Consider the following 18,889-nt stretch of genomic DNA (forward strand, 5'->3'; position numbering starts at 1 on the left):
GGTATTCAAACAAGATTGGGAGGTTAGTGAGGTAGTAGGGAAAGAAGTAGCATTTTAAAAAGCAGTAATAATAGAAAGCACAAAATAAGATGGTTAATAGAAGTCCAAATACATCAACACAACTGAATATAAAATGAATGAAAAGAAGCCAAACTTTACATTGAGAAGACAGAAATGATTAATTTACATTAAAATATCAATAATGAGGGGTGCCTGGGTGGTTCAGTCAGTTGAGTGTCTGACTTGATTTTGGCTCTGGTCATGATACCAGGGTCATGGGATCAAGCCCTACATTGGGCTCTGTGCTGACAGCACAGAGCCTGCTTGGGATTCTCTCTCTCTCCTTCTGTCCCTCTCCCCCACTCACGCTTTCTCCCAAAACATAAATAAATAAATAAACAATAATGAGATATAGTGAGATACCATTACACATCTATTAAAATAGCTAAGAGAATAATAATAATAATAATAATGTGGCAATTCCAAATGCTGGTAATGACTCAGAGCAACTGGAACTCATACGTTGCTGGGACAAATGCAGAGAACATGGCCAACTTAAGAAACAGTTTGGCAGTTTATCATATTAAACATATGCTCATTATACCACCCACTAATCCCACTCCTAAATATTTTCCCAAAGAAATTAAGTGTACTTCCACACAAAAACCCGTATGTGAATACCACCTCACACTTACTAGGATGGCAACTATCAAACAAAACAAAATAAAACAAAACAAAACAGAAAATAACAAGTGTTGGTGAAGTTGTGAGAATTTGGAATCCTTGCGCACTGTGGGTAGAATGGAAAATGGAACAGCCACTGTAGAAAACAGTATGGCAGCTCCTCAAAGAATTAAGAATAGGGGTATCTGGGTGGCTCAGTTGGTTAACATCCGACTCTTGATTTCAGCTCAGGTCATGATCTCAAGCTTGTGAGTTCAAGCCCCATGTTAGGCTCTGCACTGATAGTGTAGAACCTGCTTGTGATTCTCTCTATCTCCCTCTCTCTCTTCCCCTTGCCCATTCATGTGTGTGCACTCTCTCAAAATAAATAAACTCAAAAAAATTAATTTAAAAAAGAATTAAAAATAGAATTGCCACATGATCCAGCAATTCCACTTCTGGGTATATACCCAAAAGGATTGAAATCAGGGTCTTGAAAAAGTATTTGTACACCCATGTTCATTGCACCATTATCTACTCTAGCTAAACATGAAAACAACCTGTGTCCGTCATTGCATAAATAGAGAAGCAAAATGTGGTATATACATACAATGTACATTCTAAATGAAGGAATTATGAGATAAATGGGATTAATAGGTATGAACATCCAGCTACAAAACAAATAAGTCACAAAGACTGTGGGGAATAAGTTTAGGAATTCCCTGAGCTTGCACCAATGGGTTAACAAGTCTTAGGATGAAAGCATCCAAGATTAGGTAAACAGAACTGAAGTGACCCCAACACAGTACAAAAGCAGAAAGCTGCTTTCACAGGACAGAAGGTCCAGAATAGGTAAACAGGTAAGTGGGACTATAGACCACTGCAGCAGGGTGAAACTGCCAGGACCTGAGCTAATTAGCAAAAGAAACGTGCCTTGTTGACCCTGAGGTAGCCTGCTCTATCCGTCTTATGCCGTAAGCAAGTTAAGATAAACAGACAGGTGCCTCGTGCCTGCCATAAAGTAAACAACCCTCTGCTAGGCACTGAGATTTTGTTTTCTACTGACCCAAACCCCCAACACTGCATATCTTCAAAATCCCTTTCTCTCACACACGAGTTAATGTTCATAGTTTCATTGCCTCTTCATGGACATCCATCACGTTTGTAAGCCTTCTGATCCTAATAAATATGGAGCAAGGACCCTTACTCAGGACTCTTGTCTCCTCCCAGACATTAGCCTCTCTCACAGTTAATTCTGCATCTTCTCTCTTGCTGGACAAGAGAGAACTCCAGCCTCAAAGTCTGCAACAAGAGATGAAAAGTACAGCACAGAGAGTACAGCTAATGAGGTTGCAAAACATGGTTTGGTGGCAGATGGTGACTATAATTATGGTGATAAGCACTGAGTAATGTGGAATCGTTCAATGATTATGCTGTACACCTGAAGCTAATATAACACTGTGTTAATTATACTGCAATAAAAAAGAGACTTATTCCTAAGAGTTTATTATTAATAATAGCAGTACCGCTTCAGAATATCCCATTTCAATGCACAGTGTGAGTATGTAAATATTTTACTTTCCAAGCAAATCTGTAAGTGTATCCCCACTTAACTTCGCAACTCTTCATGACTGACACATCTGTGCTTCTGAAAAAAACAGGGCTTAAGCACTTTTGTTAAATTGTTGACAAATAATCCTTTTATGTTCTTGTTCTCAAACCTGTTCTCTAGATACTGAAATGTGTTAACCAAACAAGGTGCAAATTTAAAACAATGCCGTGTTGAAATAATTGATTTAAATACAAAAAAAACAAACAAACCAGAAATTGTGACATGTGCTACGATGTATGGATGAATCATAAAGACATTACGCTAAGTGAAATAAGCCAGTCACAAAAAGAGAAATGCTGTGTGACTCCACTTATATGAGGCAGTTGGAGCAGTCAGAATCATAGAGACAGAAAGTAGAATGATGGTTGCCAGGAGCTGGGGAAGAGGAGGAAAGAATGGGAAGTTTGGTTTAATGGGCATAGGGTTTCAGGTCTGTTAGATAATAAGAGTTCTGGAGATGGATAGTGGTGATTGGTTATACCACAGTGTGAACGTACTTCATGCCACTGAGGTGTGCACTGAAAAATGAGTAAGATAGTAAATGTCATTTTATGTGTGTTTACCACAATTTTTTAAATAGGTAGAGTGGGGCGCCTGGGTGGCTCAGTCAGTTGAGCGTCTGACTTTTGATTTCAGCTCAGGTGACGATCCCAGGATCATGCGATAGAGCCCCGCTACAGGCTTCATACTCAGCATAGCACCTGCTTGAGATTCTCTCTCTCTCTCTCTCTCCCCCCTCCTTTGCCCCTCCCCTGCATGTGTGCATACTCTCTCTCTCTCAAATAAAAAAAATTCTTTTTAATGGGGAGGGGGGAACCCTATACATGAATGTTTATAGCAGCTTTATCCATAATTGCCAAAGACTAGACATGACAAAATGTCCTTCAACTGGTGAACGGATAAACAAATCATGGTAGCACTCTTCAATTATAAACAGAAACAATCTACTGTTACAGAAACAACACAAATGGATCCTTGGGGGAATGATATTAAGTGAAAGAAGCCAGAACTAAAAGGCAAAGTACTCTTGGTACAGTATGAAGAGTTGGAGTTATATAAATTTTGGAAAAATCAGAACTCTAGGAACAGGAGCTACCAGGGCTAGGAGCTGGGGGAGAGCTCAACTACAAAGGAGCACAAGAATTCTGGCAGCGAGGACACTGCTCCATAGTTTATGATGGTTACATGGCTCGACACTTTCACAAAAGCTCATAGACCAGGAAGCATAGGTTTTACTGTATGTAAAGGACACCTTGATAAAATAAAAAAAAATAAAAAAATAAAAATAGTAATAAATAAATAAATAAATAAATAAATAAATAAATAAAAATAATAAAACAAAATAAAATAATAAAATAAAATAAAATAAAAATAAAACAAAATAAAATAATACAATAATAATAAAATAAAATAAAATAATAAATAATAATAAAATAAAAACCAGCTATGTGCTTCTTTCATGCAATATATCTGAAACAAAACCACATGGACTGGTTGAGAATACGAAAAAGATCAAGTAAATACCGACTTAAAAAAGGTGAGGTGACTATATATTATTGTCAGACAGACTTTAAGGCATTGTGAAAAATGACGAGTCAGTACATAAAAGGAACAGTTCACTAGAAACATTCAACATTTCTAAAATCTAACTGCAAAGGCCCAAAATAGATAAAGCAAAACTTGACAGAATTACATGAAGAAATTGACAAATTCATCATGATCATAAAAAAATTTAATACACTTCCCTTAGTAATGGGTAGTTGAAGCAGACAAAAAAAGTAGTAAGTATATAGACTATTTGCATAACACAATTAACAAACTTAATTCAAAAAGTATATATAGAATCCTGCACCAATCAGAGAATCCATTCTCTTGGAACATACATAGAACAATTGCAAAAAAGATCATGTAGGTGGGCACCAACAAGTCTCCCCAAACTTCTAAATTAGAAATCAATTTAGTTATAAAAGATAACTTTAGAAAGTCTAAACATCTGAACATTTTGAACACACTTTATAGATTAAGAAAGAATTCAATGGAAATTAGAAAATCCATAGAACTAAATGAAAATGAAAACATGTTACATGTCAAAATTGGTGTAGCTAAGATGGCATTTAGAGGAAAACTTACAGCCTTAAATGTACACATTGGACAAAATGTACATATTGGACAATATAAAGTTTGAGAAATTGGTGCTGGAAAAGACAAAAACAAATGATCTCACTATTTTCCAACACATACAGTGAAATGGAAGGAATGGTCAACTGTTCTCTAGACACTTCTCCCTTAATCAGAGGGTAGTTGAGTCAGAAGGAAGAAGAATAACTTAATGTACAAATGTTCAGCTTTTGTAAGGGAGCATCACTAATTAAATGTTTATGTAATTGAAATTATCTAAAGAAGAGTAAAGATTAGTAATGGTTTCCACATTGTCCATATTACCTTCTATTGCTCATGAACAGACACATAAACTGGCCTTTTTGGACAGCAGGCTGTCCTTTACAGATTTCATCCATAAAGTTCTACTGCACTCATTCAAGTCTCCAAACCATCCAGCATTTACCAACCATCTACCATGTGTAAGCTGCTATGGGGAATTCAAAGTTGAACCAAGTCAGCTTTGAGGAGCTCCAAGATGTGGTTTGCCAGGTGGTCCAGGCAGTGGGGTGGAATGCTAAGAGATAAGGTTGGCAGGAGGGGTACCTGAGTGGCTCAGTCATTTAAGTGTCCAACTCTTGATTTCAGCTCAGGTCACGATCTCATAGTTCATGAGTTCTAGCCCCGCATCAGGGGCTTGGGATTCTCTCTCTACCTCTCTCTCTCTGCCCCTCCTCTGCTCTTGCTGTCTCTCTCTCTCTCTCTCTCTCTCTCTCTCTCTCTCAAAATAAATAAATAAACTTAAAAAAAAAGGTTGGTAGGATAAATATAACATGGCAAGGGAGAAGTCTTAGTGAAGGTTTGTAAGCAGGGAAATTACATGTGTAACCACAACTTGAGGGAAAAGGTATCTTACAAAAGCTTACCTTCTTGAGTCCTGAAGTCATCCTCAGCAAAGATGTTAAAGTTGCCACAGAGCCCACAGGTCTTGTTGAAGTATCTGTCTGACAGCAGGATTTGAAAATTGCCACTGCCATCAATTCTGGCCACAAAGCCGTGGGTCTCACTGGACAGCTTGTAGTACCCAGCCTCAGTCTCTAGATACAGCCCGTTGGAGGCGTAGGGCATGGAGATCCTGGAAGGACAAGGATGAACTCAGGAAGTATGCTTCTCATGAATTTCCTGGATGTTCCTCCCACCTTTCAACCCCAGCCCCATGCTCCAGGGTTGGGACCTTGGTGCCAAGTCTCTGAGGACCTAGACCAGGGATCAGGAGACTGGCCTCTTGCCCAGCCCTGCCACTCACTGTCCCTAGGCACACTGACTTCCTCACTCTGGGCTCCAGTTCCCTCATCTCAAAAAATAAGGAGGACTGCAAGAGGGATCCCCAGGGTCCTTTTTAATTCTGGCATTCCGGGCTTCTGATTTACCTTTGGTCCCCCTGCAGCACAGTACCATTGACAAACAAATGGATGTCGAAAAATTCCCCAAGATACACAGAGAGGCTTACTCTCTTGCCATTTTGGAAGTCCCCTGAAAGAGAAAAAAGTCAGTAGTGGTGATTATTATCAAAAAAATTATATGTTTAATTCTCATCATCTTATACACATCACTAATCTTATCTCAGTGGGAAACTCCCCCCAAGAACTTATCAAATGGGCCACAAAAATCTTCCCCAAAATATCATTTACTCATTCATTTTTCCATTCATCTAGAAATATTTATTGAGTGCCTTCTGGATACATAACCCACTAATAGTCTCTTCTATTTCTCCAAAGAAAACTATGAAAGCATGACCCCTTCTTCTGGGAGCTTATGATCTAAATAAGATAAACAGTCAAAAAGAGAGTAAAAGCAACATTGTGAGTTATTGGTAACAGGTACTCTAGGATAGTGTAATGTTCTCTTAAGACCGCCCAAACCAGAATCCCTAGGCTCTTTGTTGAAAATGGAGATTTATGTGGAGATTTATGAGTTCATGAAATCAGTTTACTGAATTTGATTTTCTGGGAGAAATTTAGAGATCCTGTCGGCAAAGTGCCTCACTCTGCACGGGAAAGGAAGTCAGGATGCAATAAATGATTGATATTGCCATTCGAGATGTGTGAATAGGTCAACACATAAGAAAATAGTCTGTGAACAAGGGTTCAGTTGTGAGGGGCGAACACAGAGGCGGGGGGGGGGGGGGGGGGGCGGTGTCCTAAAAGCAGGAAAAGAAGCAGAAGACCCATATTCCACAGCACCAATGGAGACTAATCCTACCAGGAGGCCCTGAGAACTGGCGGTCTCCAGAGATAACCGACTGGCCACAGGAAGTGAAGGAACCAGAAGGAACAATGTGGAGTCTGAATCTCAGCCTTGGAGACTAAGAAGTTAATGAAAACAGGGAAGATGAAGGGCAGCAATGAACACAGACATAGAAAGTGCTGGAGAAAAGGGGGTCAAATATGAGACTCAGTGCCTGAGGGCTCCTGCAGAAATGCGGCAAAGGACCCAGCTGAAAAGGTTAACCTTGGAAATGAGGACATATTCCCTCGCCTAGAAGAGCGTGAGCTCCAGCCGCTCAGCAAAAGAGGAGGCAAGAATGTCTGCGGAACTAAGTGCAGGAGACGCTGGCAAGAGGTGCTGCTGCCATGGCTTCGGCCACTGACAGTCTTTGGCGGAGGATTTCAGCTGAGGCCTGGGCCAGACCCAGAGGCTGGAGGACCGCGATTAGCTATTACACGCATGCGCGCGCGCGCACTCACCAACCAGAAAATAGACTCTTTCTGGTGACATTTCCGTGAGGGAGTCACATGTAAATAACTGGCCTGTTCTAAGAATAGATTCCTGAATGGTACACTGTTAGCAGCTCAGGGTGGGGGGACGGGGGGCCCAGGAAAGGCCCACAGACCACCCACAGACCACAAACCGCATTCTACAGAGCTCCAGACCAACGCTGTCAGGAGGGAAATGAGATCCCAGCCACATCAAAGGGTTTTTGTCCTGTTAGCTTGAGGAGCTTTTGTCCCGGTAGTCTTGCCTGCCCTGCATTTTCACTTAGAGCAGTTTCGCAGCAAGCACATCTTTAAACAGTTAAGCAAACATTCTGGCAGCAAGAAATTAGCCAAAGAAAAATAAACACAACCCCACAGATAAGTGATCAGGCAAATAGAGTCGAACATTAATGGTAGAATCCGAGTGGTGGGCATACGGGCGTTCACTGTCTTATTCTTTCAATGTTTCTAAACGTTGTGCAGTAGTTTAGTAAATTTGCGTAGTAAAATGTTGAGAAAACAAGCAAATGGGATAGCCCCGCGACAACCTCGGTTGGCAGTCAGTCCCTTCCCCGAACCATCCACGCCCCTGGGCATGCGCAGTGGACCAAAAACCAGTTCCCTTCCAGGGTCCGTTCTTGGGGCTGAATCCATGGGACAGGGCAAGCCTCCAGTCACTACCTGCCTGCTGGAGATGGTGGGCAATGAGCCCAAGAAGTCAGGGGCTCCAGCTCCCTTATGACCACAGAAACTTGTCTCCTCATCAGTACAATTTTCCCTGTCACCCATGCCCAGTGTCACAGAGCAGATGGACGGGGGCTCCTACACCTCCTTCACTGGGTAACTCAACCAGTATGTTGCCTCTGAGCCAAAGACCTCTCCCTCCTGGAAACGAGTAGAGTCCCTTTGTGCCTCTCCTTTGCAGAGTCTCCCTCCCTCTCATGGGGATTCAAAAGGGCTCAGGAGAATAAGTCAACCAGGGAGCAGGGAGCATGTGGCCGGAGGGTGAGTAGGGAACGCTTCGCATGCAACCAGGCCGCTTGGGGTGAGCCACTGCCCTGCAGATGCAGATCTGCAACTCTTTAGAGCTTTCAGGGATGTAGAATCCCCCAGTCGCTCGCTCCACAGAGGCCAGGTGCCATAGGAAAGCTAGAGCTCATCATCCCTGTAAGGTTGAAAGGCTCCCACTGTGTGGGGCTACATGGGACCCCCAACCCTTTGCAAGTAAGTGATGAAGGCAGCCTGCCCCCACAGACTGAGGGACTTGGGTCCACCCAGGTGGCTACACTCAGGGTAACTTGCCCGTCATCACAGAGCCAGTGAGGGGTGAGAGAGTCAGGACTCAGACCAGGCGCTGGTTTAAGTATTTGAGGGGCTGGGATCACCATGAGGAAGCCAGGGAGCACCTTTCACCACCTGCTGAGCAGAGCACTGGTTGAGGCAGCACCCTGTTCAGGGAAGGTGGGGCTGGCTGCCCAGGACCTTCACTTGTCCAGGGGCCCTGGGGAGCCGGGATTGGGATCCTTGGTGAGGACTGAACTGTGAGGAGTCTTCGGAATTCCTGAGCCTGGGGAGCTGGGATTGGGATCCTTGACGAGGCCTGAACTGTGTGGAGTCTGCACAACTCCTGACCCTGGACGGCGAGGGAGGCCCTAAGAGCAGTCACTCCACACCCAAAGCAGCAGGGCAGCAAGGAGATTCTGGAAACTGTGTCCTGGAGAAGACTTCATCATAGAAAAAAAAAAAAAAAAACACATTATGACAGCGGGAAAGCTCTTGGGGATGGTCAGAACAGGTGGCTTTAAAACACTTTTGCCCCGAAAGCAGAGTAAAAACAGTTTACTGCATGACCCAGAATGCACACACTCACACATTTCACACCACTTGCCCTTCCCGTGAGCCAGGCCCCCTGACTACTTTCTGAGGTTTTTCTATCCTATTCCATGTAATCTCTTTAAATACTGGTTACACTCATTAAATTATTTCTAAATCCATAGTTACGACTCAGTTTGAAAAACACTGAACTAGACTGACTCCATTTTAGAGTTAGAGAAACTGAAGCCTACGTTTACAACAGGGTCTGTCCTCCCCAGCAATAATGACACTTGGGACCAGACACTTCTTTGTAGTGGGGGCCTTCTGATACATGGTAGGGTGATCAGAAGGATCCCTGACCTCTACTCACTAGATGCCAGTAGCATCTCCCTCCAAGTTGTTACAATCCAAAACATCTCCAGACACTGCCGTAGGTCCTCGGGGGGAGAATCACCCTGGGTGAGAACCATTGCTTTACCCTGTCATCAAGAGGCAGAGCCTGTACACAGGTTTTCTAACTCCAAGGCTAAATCTCCTTTAGAAACACAAAGCTGCCTAACGGGGCATCTGAGTGCTCTGGATTTAGTTAGCCACTGATGCAGAAGAGAACTCTAGATTTTATTTGCTTGTTTTATTTGCTTCCTTCCCTCCCTGCAGAACTCAGGGGGGAATCTGATGACGTGCGGCTATTAGGAAATTGAGCCCAAAAGGGTCTCCCACATTCCACAGACGTGCACGTTAGCACTTCCTGTAACCGCTGGGGGAAGGTGGGCGGGGTGTCCACCCCAAGAGGCCAGAGCCAACCATGCAAGCTCTTCCCCAGGGAGGCTCTGTCTCTCATCTGGCTTCTTGAACTCAGTGACCAAGGGACTAGGTGAGGGAGTAAGTCTTCCCCCACAAGGAGTGGGGAGCAGGCTGGCAGCTGGAGCCAGCATCAGGTCTGGGTGATTTCCCGGACTTTAGAATGTGGAGCTCACTACTATGCATTTCTAACAGACGCTCCACCTCCACTCCTGTGATTCTGATGTAGGTGCATCTTCCAAACACTGAGAAACCAGGGATCTGGTCTAACAGCGCCAGTTACTGATGTGGAAACGAAGGCCCCCCCTGCTGAGTAAGTGACTCAGCACATTGTCTGGTTATTCTATGGCTCTCTCTGGGCTGGCTTGGGAACCAGACCCTGCAGGGTGGCTTAGGAAAAGCAGCCTTTCTGAGCAGAGGGGTGCCAGGACTCCAGTGCTCTCTCTCCCTGGTCCTCGTGCTGGTGGGCTAGGAAACCCCTGGTAGCTTTGGCCTGCCCAGACCTGCCCCACCAAGAGCCAGGATCAAGGAAAGGGCCCTCCCCTTCGCACCAGGTGGTGCTTCACGCTTGGACATAAACAGCTTTACCCAGGATGTGAACAAGGTCCGCAGGCACTGGAGAGGAATGGAAATTTGGGATTTCGAAGCAGGGAAACAGGATGTCATTGGAGAACAATGGGGCAGAGGAGTATATGAGGTTGCTGGCATGCACATGTAAACTGGAGATGCTGTGTCCAAGCGTGCAGGACAGACCCTGGGGCCTCAGGCTCCTGAAACAGCTGCACTGACTCACCCCTCCCCAGGCCCGCCCTCCTCAGATTATGCCTCTCTTCCCAATGCCCCCCATGCCACCAGCACCAAAAACACAAAAAGTAGCCACCCATTCTCTCTGATGATTCGGGGTGGGAATTAAACCAATCTCAGTTAAAGTATGATTAACCCATAATCTGGTTTAGGCCAATTACCCGCCAGAAAACTGACATCTGACAAGTTGTTATAATAACCATGACCCGGGGGCGCCAGGGTGGCTCAGTCAGTTGCAGTGTCTGACATTAGCTCGTGTCACGATCTCAAGTTCATGAGTTTGAGCCCCACGTCAGACTCTCTGCTGTAAGCACAGAGCCCACTTCAGATCCTCTGTCCCCCTCTCTCTCCACCCCTCCCTCACTCACGTTCTCTCAAAACTAAATTAAACATTAAAAAAAAAAAAAAAGAACAATGACCCAGTGAGAGTGGGGGCGGGGGTCCCAACAAGATTTTTGAAACAGAGGCTTAACGCAGCCCTGCAGTTTCCCCTTGGCCCTTGAAACCCCAGAAAGGATGGCCAGAAAGGCCAGGCCTCTGACACAAACCCAAGCGATGTTCCCCTGACCTTGACGGAAACGGTCCCAAGGGCCCAGCAGCTCCTGTGTCCACCATGTGTTAAAGGTGACTGCTTTCAATCACTAAGGTTTGGGTAACACTTCACACTTGTAAATGATTTGTCTCCCTTGATCTTCACTGTATCTCCATTTTGAAGACAAGGAAATGGAGGCTGGGAGACATTGCGCACTTCCCTAAGGACACTCATTGAAGAGGAAGAGCCAAGACAAGGGCTCTGATTTTCTGAGCAGAGGGGCACTGGGAGCAGAGCCACCTGGTCCTAGAGGATGGAAAACATCCAATCCCCACAAGTTGATGAGACCAGTGCTGGACAGGACCAGAGTAGTGGGTGGTGGGGTGGGGCTTCCTGGAGGAGGTGACAGTGACTGCACAGAGACACCCAGGCAGCCTGAGTTTCCCTGTCTTCAAGGCCTACCCTTAGCAGGGAAGAGTCTAGAGTGGGTTTAAGTAGGGGAAGAGGACTTTTCCAACATGCTGCTTGCCTCCCTGAGTCCAGATGAGCTCTGTGCCTGGTCCTAAGATTTCATTACACATTGTTTACAAATCCACCTTGAGGGTAGGGAGTCTATAGCAGGAATCAAGACAGCAACTCCCAGTGTCTCCGTAGGGCCCCCCTCCCTGGAAAGTCCCCTGAAGCCCAAAGCCACACAGTGGAAAGGATGTCACTGTGTCTTCTTTTGAAATCTTTCTCCTGTCACTCCTAACCTGCTCCATTCTCACTGATACCCCAGAGTCATCTCAAGTAGGGCGTCTGTATGGAACCCCACCACGACTTTTTTTAAGATGCATAGAACAAGGGGCGCCTGACTGGCTCAGTTGGTGGAGCATGCGACTCTTAACCTCAGGGCCATGACTTCAAGCCCCACGTTGGGTGCAAAGCCTACTTAAAAAAATGGTATGGGTGCCTGGGTGGTTCAGTTGGTTAAACATTCAACTTCAGCTCAGGTCATGATCTCACGGTCCATGAGTTCGAGCGCCGCATCAGGCACAAAGCCTGCAACCTGCTTCGCATTCCATGTCTCCCTCACTCTCTGCCCCTCCCCAACTCCCTCTCTCTCTCTCTGTCTCTCTGTCTCTCTGTCTCTCTCTCTCTCTCTCTCAAAAATAAAATAAAAACATGAATTTTTTTCAAAGAACTAAGTACACAAAGAAAGATCAGTAGATGATGTCAATGTCAATTTCATGGTTGTAATATTTGAGAATAATTTTGTACAATATTACCAATTGCGGGATACTGGGTAAAGGGTACACAGATTTTGTGTGTGTGTGTGTGTGTGTGTGTGTGTGTGTGTGTGTTTTACAACTGCATGTGAATCTAATCTCAAAATAAAAAGTTTAACTTAAAAAATAAAAAATAAATCTTACATATTATCCCCAAAACTTTTGGGTTTTATTATAGAGTTACAAGAATCCACAATGGATCTTTTTTTTTTTTTTTTGAGAAACAAGAAAAAGAGAGAGAAACGGTTTTTTCCTCGTGATGAAAATCTTTAAGATCTGTTCTCTTAGAGACTTTCAAATATACCCTACAGCAGTGTTAACCTTAGTCACCATACTGTACTTCCCAAATCCTGGACTGATCTATCTTACAAATGGAAGTTTGTACCTTACCCACCTCTGATAACCACAAATCTGATCTCTTTTTCTAAGAGTTTGGGTTTTGTTTTGTTTTGGTTTTCTTTTCTTTTTTAGATTCTATATAAAAGTGAGATCACACGGTATTTGTCTTTGTCTGGCTTATTTCATTTAGCATAATCCCTCAAGATCCATCCATGTTGTTGCAAATGTACTGTGATTTTTAAGGTAGAGAAACCCACTTAAAGTAAACATTGGACGAGGTCCTCAGCCTGCAGCCTCCCAGAGAAGGTGACAGGGTGCTTTTTCTCTGCAGCTGCTCTCCCAAGTTACTCCCCAGCTGCTGCCTCTGAAGCAAAGGGGATCCCCAAGTTCAGTGTTCAGAATGGCTTCCACCATTTGTCATGCCCTGGGGATGTCTGTGGTCCTTTTCACCCCCTGCCTGGTTATCATGGCCAAGACCACCCAGCCTCCTGTCTTTCTCCCTTTCTGACCATTTTGGCAAAGTAGCAAATTCCTTCTTAATCCTTCAAACTGCACAAGCCTCTATAGTAACTCCTCACTGCTGCTGACTCCGGAAACAAACTCTCCCATCAGTCTGTCAGCCTCATTCCTGCCTCACCTCCCACTATTCCTCGGCCCCATGCTTCTCAAGATTTGGTCCCCAAACCAGCAGCAGCAGCAGCATCCAGGAACTTGTTAGAAATGGGCCCTTCAGGCCCCACTCCAGATCCACTGACTCCAAAAGCCTGGGCATGGAGCCCAGCAGCCTGTTTTTAACCAGTCGTCCCGGAGATCCTGATGCAAGTTGGAGTTTGAGAACTACTGAACCAGCCACACCGACCTCCCCACTAGGCTGCACTGAAGGAACATGCGTTCCTTCCAGCCTCTTCCCTGTGTTTAGGCTATCCCCACTGCACACATCCCCTGCCCTGTCCTCTCTGCCCAACCAAAACTCCTCACCCAGGGCTCCTCACATGCCATGCTTTTCACGAAATCGGCTCTTGGGTACAACAGAGCCCCGTGCTTTGTGGATCCCCATCCCCTCCCTCACCTTCAGTGCTGCCAGAGACCCTGGTCACCCAAGCACCAGAAAACAAAGATGCATAAGGCCTGGTCCTTGCCCTTGGGGGGGGGAGCTCACAGAGGAGGAAGACAAATGGCAGTCTGGCGAAGTTCAGTGCCCTGAAGTCACACTGTGACAGGGTTTCCAGCAGAGGCAAGGTGGATGGTGACAGCCAAAGAAGCAGGGGAGCCTCATAATTAAGGCAGCTATCAGCTCATGTAGCTCCCAAACAGCCTCGCCCCACATTGAGCACTGAGGGCTGCATCCAACCTGGGAGACCCTGGAGACCGGTGGAGTGACCTCTCCAGGGGCCCTACTGCCTGCATCTCGGCAAGGGTCTGAGTGTTGCCAAAAACTGTCTTTGGCCAAACCTGGATCAGTCTCCTCTGAGCCCTCCTCTCCGTCAGGTCTCCACCTTAGACTCTGTCCTCAGTCTGATTGGTTCAGTTTAGCAAGAATCCTGCTGGGTTAGTTTATCGAAAATCCCCTGGCCTCAATATCTGACCAATTCCTCATGCCCCTCCATCAATACTTATCACCCTGGCCTGACTTCAGCAAGAACCCTGTCACGTTGGCTTAACCAGATGTTACCTTTGATGTTTCCCCTTGGTAATTTTCCATCCACTGACCCTCCACCCCCACCCAGCTGAAAGTCCCCACTCATCCTTGTTACATTTGGAGTGGAGAAGTAGAGCCCCATGTCTCTGCCCCACTGCAACCCCCCCCATTGCAGTGGCCCCTCTTGAATAAAGCTTTCCTCACTGTCTATACCAAGTGTCATGAAAGATTTTGTTTTAACAATGTGGATCTGTCCATTGTTGTGTCATCTCCCCGAGGCTATGGACCCCGTCTTTGCTAGGTTTTGTAGCAGCCTCACTCACACATCGCACACATCTGATTCATTCTCAGAGTGTGAAGGTCACCAAACCACAATCCCCCATCACTGCCTGCAGCCCCACTCCTGGCCTTGGAGAGTGCCATCTCTCCTTAGTGCAGAGGGAAGTTCCTGAATCCTGACAAACCCAGGATCAAAATCCAGCTCTTCCTTTTACTGTCAACCCTTGGGAGGATCAGACCACCTCTTTGGGCTCGGCACCTGTACCTACACCTCAGAGCCACTGTGGGGTGCAGTGATAACCCAGGCACATACCAGCACTTTCCCAGGAACACAGGAGGTGCTCAACATCAGGTAGGTACTCTGAATTCCACCAAGAACACAGCAATGACCCCTCCCGTTTTTCTAGGGGCTCTGTGTACTACAAAGCATCTTCTGGTTCACCATTTCTTTTGATGCTTTGGAGCTCCCAAAGTGCTGCCTGGACTCAGAGCAATGGACATGACCACTGGAAAAATATTTGCTTCATCCCACCAGGCTCTGATGGGAGAGACCCAGGGCCAGGCTAAGGGAAGCTCTTGGCCATGGAAGGCCATTTCCATCCATGGTTCCACAAGGATCTGCAAGCTCGGGCCCTGCCAGAAGAATGCCCCTAGAGCCCCACAGTAGGGTTGAGCTTAGCTGACACCTGCTCTGAATCCCTCACTTCAGTGCCCCGGACTCACCAATAAGCGAGAAGGAGTGTTTCTGACAGTCCCCGGCCAGGAGGTAACTGCAGTCTCCCATAAAGCTGTACATGCTTTCATCAAAGGTGTTGATAAAGTCACCTCCAAAGAGGCTGCATCGAGCCATCGACGATCTGCCAACAGTCTCTTTTGCACAAAGGATCCCTGGAGGGAGAGACTACAGGTGAGCACAGCTGGGACCATCCAGCCACTGCAGCCTTGTGCCTGATAAAAATTGGGCTGTAGGGAAGTATTTTCCATCCCAAGCAAGACTAAAGCTGTTGCTTTTGGGGGCGCTTGGATGGCTTAGTCGGTTAAATGTCCAACTCTTGATTTCGGCTCAGGTCGTGATCTCATGGTTAGTGGGTTCGAACCCCATATCGGGCTCTGTGCTGATAGCACGGAGCCTCCCTAGGATTCTCTCTCTCTCCTTCTCTTTCTGCACCCCCCCAAAATTAATAAACACTTTAAAAAAAAGTCTTGCTTTTGGCCCTCAAAAATGACCCAGGACTCACAGCAATAACAGAGGAACAGCTTCTCAGAATATCTATTTGTTTTAATGACATTTACTTACTAATTTAAAATGTGATACATGCTTTATCAGAGAAAATTTGGGGAACACAGAAAAAATTCAATCAAGGTAAAATCATCATTAACCAACATTCCTTGATAACTGGACTTAACATTTTAGTTTTATCCTTCTGTTTCACAGCATATGGATATATAATTACAGGTTTTCTACAAATTTGTGATCATCCCATACAAACTATTTATAACTTGTTTATTTCTCAATGTATTGTAAAGAATTTATCATGCCATTGTGTATCCTTGCAAAACATGTTTTGCAGTGACTATAGCATATTTCACATCTAAATGTATACATTTATACATTATAATAATATTAACCCTATTATTAGGTGCTTAGCATTTTTCCAAATTTTTTAAAAGGTTGTAATGAGCAACCTTTTACATTAATCTACTATATCTTGAACAGTTTACATTCAAACAAATTAGCTGGTGTGTCTAACACACAGAATCTATGGAGTGTTAACTCCTTTAGGGCCATAAGCTAATTCCTCCCAGGAGACCCTCTTACCACCTTCACACTGTGTGTGTGTGTGTGTGTGTGTGTGGTCAGGTGGGGCACCACAATAGTAAATTTTTAAGTTTTCTGGATCCCCTGGCACAGGAACCATCTAGTAGGAAGATGTAGAGGGTATGAAAAATATACATTTTTCCCCCACACTAAACTGTGAGCAACAGGCTGGATTCTGCTGACCTGAGTGATCTAAGTGGGGACAAGCCAGAGTCAGAAAAGGGTCCCTCTCACCATTCACAGACTCAGTATCTCAGCAAGGGAAGCAAGGCACTGTAGTCCAGTGCAAGTGGTGGTCTAGGACCCAGGAGAACTGACCTCTGACCTTTGCTTTATGTGACTTTGGAGCATTCATTTTTCCTCTCTGACCCTCAATCTCTTCATCTGTACTATGGGAGATTCCACTAGATGACCTCTGCAATCCCTTCTAAAACTAGTCATCTGTCCAAGTCTTGGGTTCCTTCTTCCCCATCCAGCAGCCGCATCATAGAAGACTGTTCTGTGTGACCCCTGTGCTTCTTAATTGTCCAGTCAGAGAAGGCATTTGCAGGTAGCTGCTCCTTGAGGAATACAAGTCAGAGGCAAGGGGCTCTGAAGAACCTTCACAGGAAGAATTAACCAGTGACTCTGGCAGGCCCAACCCAAGCCTAACACGGGACTTGGCACACAGGTGAGCTCCAGACGCACCTGCTGATTCCTGGAAGGGAGTTGTTCCAAAAGACCCTGAGGCAGGAGTAAAGAATGGAAGCACTTTAGTACCCACCTGGGAAGGTGAGGGCCAGAGCAAGCAGCACTCTCGCAGGTCTGGCAGGAAACATCTGCAGAGAAGCAGGAGAAATGACTGGTGATCACTGCCCTCACAGATCATTGCTGGGATGTACTACTGTCCGTGTGTGAAGTGGGAAGAACAGTTTTTTTTTAAGCAAGAGAAAAGATTGATCCTTCCCGGCCCCTGTTTGCCCTTGAATATGGAAGACTGGTCCCCAAAAAAGCCCCTGGCCAGGCCCAGGCCCAAGAGTAACAATCACTGTGAGCCAGACCCCAGGCATCCTTCCCCAACCAGCAGTCCCAGAGCCCAGGCAGGCGAGGAACTAGGCCAGCCTGGCCTCTCACTCCCCTGCACTCCTGCAACAGCTAGGAGCCCATGCGTTCCTGATTCCCTCCTGCCTTTTAATCCTTCCACGCTCGGCAGCAAGCTGGGGAGAAGAAGCTATCCTATGCTCTGTTCCTACCACAGGCACCCAGATGTGGAGAATGCTCAACAACCACGTTTGTAGGTCAGTCCCCGGCACTATACCCCTGCTCAGGCAATGTGTGTTGGGCCGAGCTGTTAAATGGACAGGAGTCCAGTAGCCCGGGCCCAGGAAAGGCTCCCATCGTGTGCCCCCTTCCAGAAAGAGAGAATCGACCCTGACTTCAGAGCCCACCCCAATCCCGTAGAGCCCCCGCCACAGCCCTCTCCTCTTGTTAAACAGGTATAGACTCTTATCACCTGAGATTTACTGGGGGTAACTCCTTTCCTACTCAGTGCCTCATCCAACCCAAGAGAGACAAACCCAGTCTGTTATATATCTGCGGAAGTAACACTTGGATGACATCAGATATGGCCACGTCTTGGTCTCAGAACGAGTGACCCTCTAAAACCTCCCAACACACAGGTATGTCAGGCTGCTCTCAGAATACACCCAGAGGTGAGGGCAGAACTCCTTCCAGTCTTGCCTCGTCAAGTAGTACAAGCGGTAGCACCACCACGAACAAAAGCAGCCACAGGACTCCCCAGGGACAAGTGGAGAGTGGGCCTTAGGAAGGTCCCTGGCTCCCTCCAAACAATCCCTTCTAGCCCCGGGACAGAGGACCCCGGTTCCCCAGGGTAAGGCCCAGTCCTGATCTTCCTCCCCCAATTGAGCCAGCCCTGTTCCCAAAAGCCCAGACCTTTCCCTGCAAGCGGGGGCTGCAGGTATCTCCAAGGTCCCTTAGGAAGCCCAGTGCCGCACGATGGTGCCGCCGGCCTAGGCCATGTTCCCCAGCAGCTGAGGCCGATGGGACTGCTCGCAGCTCTGGACTGTTGCTGTTAAGTGACCCAGGGGCTGCGCACTCCCGGTGGCCAGGGGGAGATAAAGGCCGAGTTGTGACGTCCACCAGCCCCCCCTCCTTTCCCACCACAATAGCTGTGAGCTGCCACAGCAGGGCATTGGCCTCCTGTTAATTACCAGAAGGAAACAATGAGCGGAAATGGTATTAGAAATACCTCCAAGCCGATAAGGCTTTGAAGAGTTTGGTGGGAGACCTCGGCCAGCTGCCATAATGGGCTGCCTTGCCCTCCCCACGCCCCCCACACCGCAACCACGATCTTGCCCACACACAGGATTCCATACAGACAGGGGACGACCACGAACGCTGGCCGGCCCAGGGCAGGCTGGCCCAGGCCAGGGAAGAATCTAGACCTGATCAACACAGCTTCTGGA

At 46.3% G+C, this 18,889-nt stretch overlaps 1 protein-coding gene across 1 annotated transcript in view; it reads right to left on the reverse strand.

Moving 5' to 3' along the window:
• The window catches only part of VWF (von Willebrand factor), a 137,639-nt gene extending 119,039 nt beyond the window's left edge, over positions 1–18,600 (reverse strand). The window contains exons 1-5 of the mRNA XM_047066718.1: positions 18,357–18,600; positions 17,188–17,242; positions 15,329–15,493; positions 5,803–5,905; positions 5,299–5,507 (exon numbers count right to left, since the gene is read on the reverse strand). Coding sequence (XP_046922674.1) covers positions 5,299–5,507; positions 5,803–5,905; positions 15,329–15,493; positions 17,188–17,242 — 532 coding nt within the window. The 5' untranslated portion in view covers positions 18,357–18,600. The remainder of the gene's footprint in view (positions 1–5,298; positions 5,508–5,802; positions 5,906–15,328; positions 15,494–17,187; positions 17,243–18,356) is intronic.
• Positions 18,601–18,889: the final 289 nt, after the last annotated feature.

This window comes from Lynx rufus, unplaced genomic scaffold (genome assembly GCF_022079265.1).
Source record: "Lynx rufus isolate CCGP_SWC_20201006 ecotype Redwood Valley unplaced genomic scaffold, mLynRuf1.p SCAF_7, whole genome shotgun sequence".
NCBI classification, from domain to species: Eukaryota; Metazoa; Chordata; class Mammalia; order Carnivora; family Felidae; genus Lynx; species Lynx rufus.